Source organism: Schistocerca piceifrons, chromosome 5 (genome assembly GCF_021461385.2).
Source record: "Schistocerca piceifrons isolate TAMUIC-IGC-003096 chromosome 5, iqSchPice1.1, whole genome shotgun sequence".
Lineage (NCBI taxonomy): Eukaryota > Metazoa > Arthropoda > Insecta > Orthoptera > Acrididae > Schistocerca > Schistocerca piceifrons.
In genome coordinates, this window is record NC_060142.1 from 614,802,560 (window position 1) to 614,815,197 (window position 12,638).

Here is a 12,638-nt window from a genome sequence, read left to right on the forward strand (position 1 = left end):
ATTTTGGTTGTTTCTCATTGCAAGCAAAACTGGGCTTAAGTTTCAATAAGATAAAGCCCGCCCGCATATGGCCACAGTTTCTGCTGCTTATGTTCGTGCGTGCCCGATCCAACCTTGCCAGCAGGTCCGACGGATCTCTTCTCAGACGAGAACGTTTGAAGTATTAGGGTCAAGAACCCCGCGCCCACAGGAACCTCTGGATTTTCACGATATGAGGCACCAACAGGACTGAATTTGGAATGATTCCCTGGGGAGGCCATCCAACAACTCTATCAATCAATGCCAAGCTGAGTAACTGCTTGAATAAGGGACAGAGGTGGACAATCACGTTATTGACTTACTCGATTCGTGAAGCTTTTTACTTCGAATAACCCTTCCAATTTTTCTAAAATGGTAATATTTTTTTTGGAAGTCTCTTCGGCTTTGCTTCCGGATCTTAAAATCAACTTGACTCGATATTTAGGAGATCCAACTGGTTGCCATCTTCAGGAGAATGCTCTTTCTGCTGATGAATCCCGCTCAGAACGGACACCAGGCTGCAGATCGACGTCCTATATAGCCCACCGTTCAGTAGACGGCACATGCGCCGCTCATCACGGTTGCTGCCCTCCCAGACAGGGAGGTGGCGCCGCCCTTAGTAGAACACTGGTGGCTACAATATATCGCACTCAGGGCCTCACCGAAGAGCGTTCAGTTTTGATGCGAGATAATACAGGATTCCACGTCTTCCTAAGAGGAAACCCATTGTCTCCATTGATCATATTATCCGCCAACCTAATTACAAACGCCTTTTATAGACACTGTTCCAAAAACCGGAAATTTAGGCAACTACCACAGTGTCATCAAATTTCATACCTTGTCCCTCACTTAAGCAGTGTTCTGCTGTTGCCGATTTTTCCGGCTATTGTAGCCTCGTATGACGGCGATGTTCGAACTGTGCGAATAGGACGGCCATTGTGAGCCTTCACACATTGACACGAAATTTTATGTACACCGGGTTTGCTAAGCAGCAAATCATCTATCACATAGCCGAGCGGTGCCCTAATCTTAGAAGGTGGACGGCTCTTAATGTCAATACTCCCTAAAATTCGTCCAATCTCAAACGATATGCCTCCAGCACAAGGAAGAAAGAGATGGGGCTATGGAATTGGACCACCTTTGGAGGTGGATGAAGAGGAACGTAAATCGGTGGCTTTTCTTCCTTATGCAGGAGGCAATCGTTTAAGATTGGACAAATTTTAATAAGTGTGTTCCGTCCACCTTCTAAGATTAGGGCTCTACTCGGTTCTGTGAAATATGATTTGAGCCTTAGGAAACCCGGTGAATATAAAATTCCGTGTCAATGTAGGAAGGCTTACATTGGCCGTTCTATTCGCACAGCTCATGACAGCTGTGCGGAATATCGCCGTCATACGAGGCTACAACAGCCGGAAATATCGGCTGTAGCAGAACACTGCTTACACGAGTGACACGGTATGAAATGTAATGAAACTTTGGTAGTTGCAAACATTTCCGGTTTTAGGAACAGTGTCTATAAAGAGGCGATTGTAATTAGGTTGGCGGATAATTTGATCAACAGAGACATTGGGTTTCATCTTAGCAGGACGTGGAATCCTGTATTATCTGGCATCAAAATTGAACGTTCTTCGGTGAGGCCCTAAGTGCGATACGTCTTTGCCAGCAGTGTTGTCCTAAGGGCCACCTCCCCGTCTTGGAGGGCAGCAACCATGGTGGACGGCGCAAGCGCCGTGTACCGAACTGTGGGCTATGTAGGACGTCGATCTGCAGCCTGGTGTCAGTTCTCAGCGAGACTCATCAGCAGAAACAGCATTCTCCTGAAGATGGCGACCAGTTGGATCGCCGAAATATCGAGTGAAGTAGTTTATAGGATCCGGCAGCAAACCCGAAGAGACTTCCTAGACTTATTACTCTGGGAAAGCCTACGTAGTCACATGGTAATCTTATGTTTGTTTGCTCATGTATATCACATCCACGGACTTCCACCCCATTCGGATAATTCCTTCGTGTTGCGTCGGTTTTTTTCCTTAGTGTAGTTGTTACATTAGATTCTATTATAAAGATTCACCACGTAGAAAGTGTTGCCAAGTAACCACATATTCTAGGTCCACCACTGGACTCTCCATCTCGATAGAAAAGAAATCTAAATTGGTATTGAACCATACACGTCAGATGCTGTCCCATACATGGGGCTGTACTGTGCGTTCACTTTTGGCCCGGGCCCGACATTTATAGCTCGGTGTACAACGCAACATTAAAAAAGAGATAAGAGTAATTTTTTTCCTTTACATATTTGAACCTTAGGGAGGGTCAAATTCGATTAATAGAGTCTGAAATGTAATCCCACTTATAGACAATCAATACTCGACGCGCAGCCCAAAATATTTGACTATGTTCAAGTGTATGCAATTTCCGCCATTCGACCCGACGAATTTTCGGAACCGTACTGATACCAGTCTTCAGTATTTCCCGCTAAACACGTTGAGAATTCTTTGACTCACCAGTAAAGTTTATAACTTGGTTGAATCTGATACTTAATCGTGCGTGATTTCAAGGTCAACTGCTAGCGTGACAAACTCCAACAATGCGTACACTGCCTGTAGAGTGAGACCCTGCAGCTAACAGAAAGTCCACGTTAATCAAAGCGAATGTCTGACAGCAACGCAATTGTCAGACGAGTTTTACGGTAAACCGACCAGGTCTTCTGCTGGTGTCACAAGAGATAGTAGAAGTCCACTCATGGATGTGGACGTATCTCGAGCTGAGTACTAAAATTTACATAAAAAGTACTTATGGGAAGTGATTGTTGTATTACTGAACAAGAGTTTCAGTTAATGCTCTCACATCTTAATACTTAAGAGTTACTATAATGCTGATACAGTACTATGTAACCACGATGGAAATCTGTATACTCAGCTACAGTACAGCACGCTGATCAGGGAACTGTAGAATTCGCAATACAGTAATTTAGAATATAAATACGTACGATAACCATGAAATTAGGTGTAAATGTTAACTGACGTCTCCATAAAGACTCGCGAAAGAGCATTTAAAGCAATTTAAAATTACAACTCTTTCATCAGTATACTGTATATGAATGTCCTCTGTTATATAGATACATGGAATTTTGGACATTGAGCAGCCAGGTTTCCAATTACGGGACTACTGAATTACAATTATTTCCAGAGGGAAATCGTAACCAAGATCGTATGTCAGAAAAGCATGCTGCTACTCCAATGTAAACTTAGATTAATAGAAGAAAATAACATTGAACCAGTCGGTTTGTTTAAAAAATTATGTAAAAAGTTAGGAACATCTAATAGGTTCCATGACACTGAAGAATAGGTAAATATTTCACATTGTTACTAGTCAGCCATATAGTATGAGAATATATGTGATGTGTTCGCTGTGTCTTCCGCTTGTAGAAGAAGATCTAACTACTTCCTACAACACGACAGATAGTGAGACTTGCTTAGAACTGAACACATTATCGTCTATGATGTTTCCCCTTTGAAGCTTACCTTCGTTTGCTGTTCTTAACTCATATACCAATCTGGAGCAATAGCTGTCACACGATCTTCCATGCACGCATGTAATGAATGACGTAAAGGTCGCAGTAGCAGGAAAGTCGTAAGAATATACAGAGGCACGATTCGGGTTTGGCGTGACGTATTACGTTAAGATATACTGCACCATTCCTAACCACAGAGAACAGGCCAAGGGCTGCAACAAAATACGAGGGTTATCCCAAAAGTAAGGAGTTCAATTTTTTTATAAGCACAGAGACCAGTTTATTTCTCCAATAGTTTACGTCAGTTTACACCTTGATTATATAGCAATTTTTCGACATAATCAGCATTTCTGTCGATGCATTTTTGTAAACGCTGTGGCAGTTTTTGTATGCCCATGTTATACCAGCTCGACGCCATGCTGTTCAGAAATTTATGAACCTCTTTTACACATCGTCGTCGGAGTTGAATCGCTTTCCGGCCAAATGTTTTTTTAACCAATCCAGAAATTTGTCCTGTTCGGCTGCAAGGAGGTGGAGAAATGCGCGGGAAGCATCAACTCGTTGCCGCATGTGGTCTTCAGTCAGCATACGTGGCACCCATCTAGCGCATACCTTCCGGTAGTTCAATGTTTCCGTTAAAATTATGTGAGAGGTGCTTCATGAAACGTCAGGAACCAACGCGCAGAGATCATCCAGGGTGATCCACCGATCTTCACGCATGCTTTGCTCAACCTTCAACACTGTCTCCTCAGAAATTGACGGTCTCCCTCTTCTACCTTCGTCGTGAATTTCTGAACGACCAGCTGCGAACTCTCTACACCACTTAGGAACATTTATGACACCCTTGCACGACTTATAACGCCGGAAATACATATCCTCCTATTTGGATCTATTGCACTGCAAATTTTTTTCATTATTTTGTTACCTGAAGATATAACATTTCTGTGTCTTTGTATATTGTAATTGTTTTACTATTTGTATATATTTATGCATTTATGCCGATGTATAATTGGTTTGTTTTGTAAATATTATTTGTATTTTTACACTGGGTCTGGCCTAGGGAAAACCATGCTATCGAACGAATACATCGATAGGTCGTGTGGAGAACCAAAGTGTGTAGGATCTTTGGTAGTGTTAACTCTGCCGCATGGAGCGCGGGCAGAGCAGAGAGAGTTTTGGCTGGGGTGGTGCAGTGGAGCAGGTGTGTTGTGAGACGCTCCCGCGAGTTGCCGCGCTTTCGGGGTTGGGCAGCATGTAATTGCGCTCTACTTGCTTTGATAGATTCTGACACGGTGTCGCGGACGGGAAGCATTAGCTGGCGCACATAAGGAGCCCGTTTCGCCTGGTGACCATGTCGAGAAGAAGGCACGCCAACATCCAGCTTCTGCAACAGCGACGGCCGACAATGAGTGACTGTCGCCACCCCCACGATCGACGGCTTCAAATCTTCAATCAACCAACAAGGAAGACTGGAAGCACGTAAAGTTTTAGAACTGTATGGCAGACCTCAGGTTCTAAAACTGTTCAAATCACAAATTTACAGCAACGTAGCATGAACCTTTGTTGCTCATTGTCCCAATTGCATTTCCAAGCAGGGTCCCTTCCTTTTCCGGAATGAACCCGAGTGTCGTTGAAATTCAAACGCCAGCATCATTCGATTTCACTGCTTTAATTTAGAAGTTCAGTTAAGGTATTCATAGCTGGCTAGAATATTTTGATTACACTGTCACAAATTGAGAGTGCGAGATTTGTTACCGTATTGTAGCTTACCTGTGACTGCAGCTCAGCTTGGTACGTACTAAATTTTACTATTGTTAATTGTTCAGAATCATTTAATTCAAGTTCAAAGTTAAATCTCTTATTTCTAAATTGCGTAGATTCAAGTAGCTTTTGAAATGATTGTTGAGGTAGTCCAAGACTAAGCGTATCTTACTGAATTTCGATGTGCTTCAGAAAGAAAGCTCGCTATTAACTTTAGTCACTAAATTAACTTTCGATTTTCCGGTTTTATTCATCTGTGCACATAGTTCGGAATTGTTGACGAAAGAGGAGCGGTTCGACCCCTTGAAAAAAGGCGGTATACACCCGACGGATTTCATTAAAAATTGTGAAAGGGTTTAACCCAGATCATGGACTAATGAGAGAAAAATTGATGCGGTTATTGATGTGTTGGCTGGTGATGCCAAGCGTTGGGGCTTAAACCTCAACATTACCAACCTGACTTTTGACGAGTTTAAAAATTTGTTTCTGGCTGAATACTGGTCAGAGCAAAAACAGCAATGTTTCTGGCGCGAATTTGTCGTATCGAGGCCTTTCGATGCGAATTCGCGCGGCTCGATGAAGGAGTTTTGTGAGGGCTGGATCCGCAAGTTGGAATATTTGCGTGATCGGCGCACGGAATCGGAAATAGTCTGGGAACTCTACAAGAAGCTTCCAGATGATACAAAACGCTACGTAGGAAGCAATTACAGGAGAATCAATGATTTCCTGGAAAGAGTTGAGGACGAGGACAATTGGCGCAATAATCGCGACAGTGGTAGAGGCCGGTGTAACAAGAACGGGTACCACAGCAACCACAATAATGATAACTTTGGGAATTATGCATACCGCAATCTTGGCAGCAAAAACAATAGTGGTTCTGGCCGTAATGACATTCGGTACAATGCAAATAATAACAGGAATGACGGAAACCAGTATCATACTAACGTGATACGGGCTTCACAGAATACTTACAACGCCAGAGAGTGTGATAAGCCGCCTCAGTAGCATCTGGGGGGCAGATCTGCTGGGACGAGACAGAGAAACCATTAGCCGCGCCGGTGAGGGGCCGACCGGGCGTGGAGAAATTTTTGCGGCCCAATAACAGTAGAAAACCGAGGAGTCGTCGTTATGAAAATTCCATATGGAATAATCACCGGCGGGAGAGTGTGCCAGTGTTAGGAGAAAGGAGTGCGCCTACAAGTAGTAGATCAGCAGTAGACACGGCGGTAGAAAATACATTCACTGTCAGTGAGAACAATTTAAGTAGTGTTCCGGAAAACGATTATAAAGTGGCAGCTGTATCACCCACAGCGGAAATGAAGATTGAGTTTAAGAATTATTCGCAATAGTTGAGAGAAGATCAGATGTCGGATAACACGTTCGTCATTGAGCGAAGGGATGCAGAGAGGGATGAGGTCAGGTTAAGGCAGTTCGGTCGCTTATACGACGAACTAAGAGATTATAGGGGCCTGTACGGGAGAAGTGTTTATGGGGAGCGCGGGCGGGATTTGCCGCGTCTCGTCCCACAGAAAGATAGTATTTGTGAAGGGACAGTAAGTTCTGGCTCTAGCCGGCAGACTTTACTAGAAATAGTTGATGTTAATGGGGAGCACGAGCAAGATTCGTCGTGTTTCGTCCCGCAGGAGTTGGATGTTGAGGTAGTAACGGAAAGTTCTGGCCCTAACCGGCAGGCTTTACCGAAAGTTATCGTGGTAGAAGTAGCCGACCCATCCGACGCAAACCTCCAGTTTAAAGATTGCGAGAGTATTAAGGAGAAAGATTGCGAAAATTTTAGTGATAGCCGGACACGATTGGTAGAAAAGCACGTAGTTTACAGCATGTATGAAGCTAGAGCTGACGTTATACGGTCGGACGATAGCAGTGTGGGTTGCGCAGATCCAGAGGAAGTAGTTGCAGATACTACTGGGCACATTCCTCCAGGTAGATTGGCAGATGAGATCAATCTGGCCAAAGATGAATCAACGAAGGTGACAATTAGTGAACTGATAGCACAGCAACACTCAATAGTTGACGAGTTACAGGAAAAAGTTTCGGTATTGGAAGCGAAGCTACAGAGTAAGCCTCAGGACAAACGTGTTGAAATTAAAGCTGTATGTGAATGGAGGCTGAAAAAGCCGCCAGATAAGCCGGATTTAGGATCAAAGCCGGATGGTTTTTTCTTGAATGACCTGGATATAGACGAGGATTTACTGTGGGAAAATAAAGAAACAGTCGAGGACAAGTGTAGACAGATAGTAGTGTCTGTTAATATGCACGACCTACAACAAAACGTGTTGATTGACACCGGTGCAGAATTGAGTGCTGTATCTGGGAAAATATTTGAGTTACTGAAAGACATACCTGGCATCGTAGTTATGCCAGTAACAGGAGTGAAAATTATCGGTGCTACTGGGAAGGCCAATAAATCGGTCACAAAACAGATTTTTGCCAACTTCGAGATATGTGGGGCACGATTTGAAGAAGAGTTTGTCGTCGTGCCAGACTTAACTACGGAAGTAATTATCGGGTTACATTGGCTATTAAAGTACCGTGCAGTGATTAATTGCGAAATCAAAACTTTGACATGTACGTCACAAGATAAAGCAATAGTTGTTAGTTTCGACGAGGCAGGAGACGGTGTGCATAGGCAATACCAGCCTATACACATTGTTAACTGGCCAGATGACATTGACGTAGGTATGAATTTGAACTGCTGTAATGTGAGGAATCTCGGCACTGACAATAGTGTAGAAAGTGAATTGGAAAGTATTGTAGACGGTGTGTCAAACGTAACACACGAACAAAGACGAGGCCTGTATGAAGTAATAATGAGGAATAAGAGTGTGTTTTCAGACAAACCGGGACTTGTGCAAGGATATAAATGCAAGTTGCATGTAATTCTGCACCAACCATTCTTCGTGAGACCGTATGCCATACCGCTGTCCAAAAAGGAAGCAGTGCAACGGGAAATAGATAAGATGATCGAATGGGGAGTCATTGAAAGAAGTACGAGTCCATACAATAACGGTTTGGTCAAAAAGCAAAACGGCATGATAGTGTGAGTATTGTGATTGACGCACGCACGTTGAATAGGGTCGTTCAACGTGAAACAGACAGACCAGAGAGTATGCAGGAGATTTTGCAACGTTTTCATGACGTTCAGTTCATGACTAGCCTCGATCTGACGGCTAGTTACTGGCAAATAGAACTCGAAGAAGAATCTAGGCCATACACTGCCTTCTTGTTTGCGGGCAGGTGTTATCAGTGTAGAGTACTGCCGTTTGGGCTTAATATCTCTGTGTCCGTATTGATCAGGGCCCTAGATAAAGTGCTAGGACCGGCTTTGAGTTCTAGATTAACTGTATATGTTGACGACCTATTGTTGGCCAATGCCACTTGGCGTGACCATTGTGACCTGTTAGATGAAGTTTTTAGAGCATTGCGCCGTGGCGGAATTTCTCTAAAGCTAAAGAAATGTGAATTTATGATGCAGGAAGTGAAATTTTTAGGGCATGTAATTACCACTGCTGGTATTACGAAGGACCCAGAGAAACTAGAGCCAATAAGGAATTGTCCTCCACCCAAGTCTAGGAAACAGTTAAAAAGTTTTCTAGGGCTAACAGGATTTTACCGTAAATTTGTAAAAGGGCAAGTGTTTAATGATGAAAATTTGAATAACCTCCTACGCATAAATGTTCCGTTTGTGTGGACCGACGGGTGTCAGGCCGCTTTCGAGAGATTAAAAGACGAGTTGTTAAGATCTAACATACTATTTCATCCTGATTTATCGCTACCCTTCCATCTGGGAACGGATTCGTCGAATTACGGGGTGGGGGTAGAACTGTTCCAAGAAGTTGGTAAAGGAGAGGATAAGGAACACCGGACGATAGCGTTCGCGAGTCGAACTTTATCAAAAAGTGAGCGAAACTACACGATTTCTGAGAAAGAGTTTCTCGCTATCGTGTGGGGATTCAAGAAGTTCAAGGGTTACCTATGGGACCGTAAGGTGATTATTCATATGGACCATAAGGCGCTCACTTATCTGAAGGATTGTAAACTACTTCACGAAAGACTGACTAGCTGACTAGGTGGTCGCTGTATTTACAGCAATTTAACTATGACATCTGTTACATAAAAGGGACCGACAATTGCGTAGCGGATGCTCTGTTGCGGTTGCCAGAGTCTAATCAAGATGTATTGAAAGATGAGTCAGATGGAGTGGTCAAATTATACTATTTTAAAGAAGTTGAGGGACGCAAATTAATAGTGAACATCTGTAAGAATCTACGTCGGCATCAGAACGAGGATGGTTGTTTAAATATGGTGAAAACCCGATATGACGGAAGGAGTCCAGAAGGAGAGAAATTAACGAAGTATTACAAGATATACGATCATATCCTGTACATACGTAAGGGTGAAGATAGTAATATTTGGCGGGTATGCTGGCCCACCAAATACGTCACGGAAATAATAGACTACTACCATTTGGCGTATGGTCACTGTGGACCAAAGAAATGTACGGAAAAGCTGAGTGAAGTAGTGCATTTTAACAACATGTTAAAACGCGTTACTGACAGAGTGAAAACTTGTGATTTATGTCAGAAGGTGAAGATTACCAACTGTACGAGTCGTGGTCCTATGCAAAGTATAAGGCCTGACGACACCTTTGAATTACTGTGCGTGGACTTGTACGGACCTTTGCCCAAGTCATCAGGAAACTTTGCCTACATCTTAGTACTGCTAGAAGCTTTTTCCTAGTTCATCAAACTATACCCGATTTGGAAACCTACAGCCAAAGCGGTCTATAGCAAGCTTGTGAACGATTATTTTGTTCATATTGGTAAGCCCAAGGCGATTCTATCAGACAATGGGGCACAATTTACTTCTAAGTTGTGGAATGAAGGCATGGAAAGTAATGGGGTCGAGGTGTTCCATAATTCAGCTTATTGTCCGGCTGGGAATCCCGCTGAGAGGTATATGCGTGAGCTAGGCCGACTTTGCCGTACCTATTGCCATCACAACCATAGGGGATATGGCAAATATATTGCAGTATTTGAGAGAATTATGGACACCTTGAGACATGAATCTACGGGATTTTCTCCAGAGGAAATCCTGTTGGATGACAGAAGTAAAAGTTTAGTGGAAGAGATAATCAAATTCCCTCCACGGATTGACATTAGTATTGGTGTGAAAAAAGATCGTTTGCGAGAAGTAATGAAGCTAAAAGCTGATGCTCGCATACGTCATCATGACGCTAAAGTGCGTTTTGCTAAGTTTGCAATCGGAGACTTAGTACTTGTAGAAGCTCATGAGAAATCGAGCGAGGTAGACAATGCAAAAATCTAAATTTAAGTTTGTTTATAGTGGATCATATAAAGTCATTGGTATACCTCACACAAATGCTTATTGCTTAGAGTATCCAAGCTCTGGAAAACTATTAGGTACACGGAACATTGTAGACTTGAAATTGTACCAACATAGGATTGATTAATACCACAGAATGGGTAATTTGTACAGTATGTAAATATAGAGTGTAAGATTAAACGATTTGCTAGATTGCCATGCTTTTACCTGACCAAGAGGACATTAAATAAGTTGTAATTAATAAGTAATTAATTTTTACTAAATGATTTAAGAGAGAGTGATTATTTATCAATTGAAAAATCCATGCTGCTAGTTTAAGTTTTCAGCTGAGTCACAGTAGATTAAGCAATGTAAATATGATTTAGTAACTAGCTGTAAGATTTCATCAATATGAGTTTTACTAGTCATTGCCGATGTTCATAGACGCTGTTTTAAGTTTCAGGCTAGTACATGCGTGTGATGATGGACAGTGTTGAGTTATCCACTGTGATAATTTTAATGGACTCCTTGAGATTACTCGGGAGTGGGTTTCTCCGAAAGAATTCAGTGAAACGGACGTTCTGCAAATGCCGTTACAAGGGCGAGTGAGATCAAGCGTGCCGCACAGGCGGGCGCAACAATACTGGCGAGGCGGAGCCGCTGTCGGCTCTTGTGCCGCTTTCGGCTCTTGTGCCGCTGTCGGCATTCTTTGTACTTGCGGGTACGGAAGGCGGAGTTGTTTTTCTTCCCGGACAGCTGATGTGAAAGAATTCTACTGTCAATATTTATGTTTTCGTCGATCTGCTGTATATTATTTTCTTCTTTAGCGTTAAGTAGACTCTCATGACGAGAATATTAATTATGATAAGGTTATATAAAATGTGAATTCTATGTAATTAATTATTAAATTGCGTATATTAATATACCCATTTTTATGACCATGTATTCTGGTTAATTTTGTAAATAGAATTCCATTTCTTGATACTGTTAGGAATTTTGATGATTTTAGAATAGCTAAACCATTTTCCATGTTTTCTATGAATTTTAATATGCTGTCAACCTGTTTTCTTTTGTGTAATATTACAGAGTGGATTAAGATTAGGAGTGTCTCCACTCTCTTATTATGGTCTAAAAATTGATTTACGGTTAATTAAACGAATGCTAAATTTGCTTGATGTTTTGAGCCTATGCATTTCCGCTGTTTCTTTTTGGGACATTTTCTGAGTCTGTTTAGGTTACACGAACATCCTCAGACAATGTGGGGCACGTGTAACGCCGGAAATTCATATCATCGTATTTCCATCTATTGCACTGCAAATTATTTTCCTTATTTTGTTACCTGAAGATATAACGTTTCTGTGTCTTTGTATATTGTAATTGTTTTACTATTTGTATATATTTATGCATTCATGTCCATGTATAATTGGTTTGTTTTGTAAATATTATTTGTATTTTTACGCTGGGTCTGGCCTAGGGAAAACTATGCTATCGAACGAATACATCGATAGGTCGTGTGGAGAACCAAAGTGTTTAGGATCTTTGGTAGTGTTAACTCTGCCGCGTGGAGCGCGGGCAGAGCAGAGAGAGTTTTGGCTGGGGTGGTGCAGTGGAGCAGGTGTGTTGTGTGACGCTTCCGCGAGTTGCCGCGCTTTCGGGGTTGGGCAGCATGTAATTGCGCTCTACTTGCTATGATAGTTTCTGACACGGTGTCGCGGACGGGAAGCATTAGCTGGCGCACATCAAGAGCCCGTTTCGCCTGGTGACCATGTCGAGAAGAAGGCGCGCCAACATCCAGCTTCTGCAACAGCGACGGCCGACAATGAGTGACCGTCGCCACCACCTCGATCGACGGCTTCAAACCTTCAGTCAACCAACAAGGAAGACTGGAAGCACGTAAAGTTTTAGAACTGTATGGCAGACCTCAGGTTCTAAAACTGTTCAAATCACAAAATTACAGCAACGTAGCATGAACCTTTGTTGCTCATTGTCCCAATTGCATTTCCAA

General features: G+C 42.6%; 1 protein-coding gene across 1 annotated transcript in view; it reads left to right on the forward strand.

Annotated features, from left to right (window-relative positions):
• Positions 1-1,107: 1,107 nt before the first annotated feature.
• The window catches only part of LOC124799165 (immunoglobulin superfamily member 10-like), a 412,304-nt gene continuing 400,773 nt past the window's right edge, over positions 1,108-12,638 (forward strand). The window contains exon 1 of the mRNA XM_047262704.1: positions 1,108-1,180. Coding sequence (XP_047118660.1) covers positions 1,108-1,180 — 73 coding nt within the window. The remainder of the gene's footprint in view (positions 1,181-12,638) is intronic.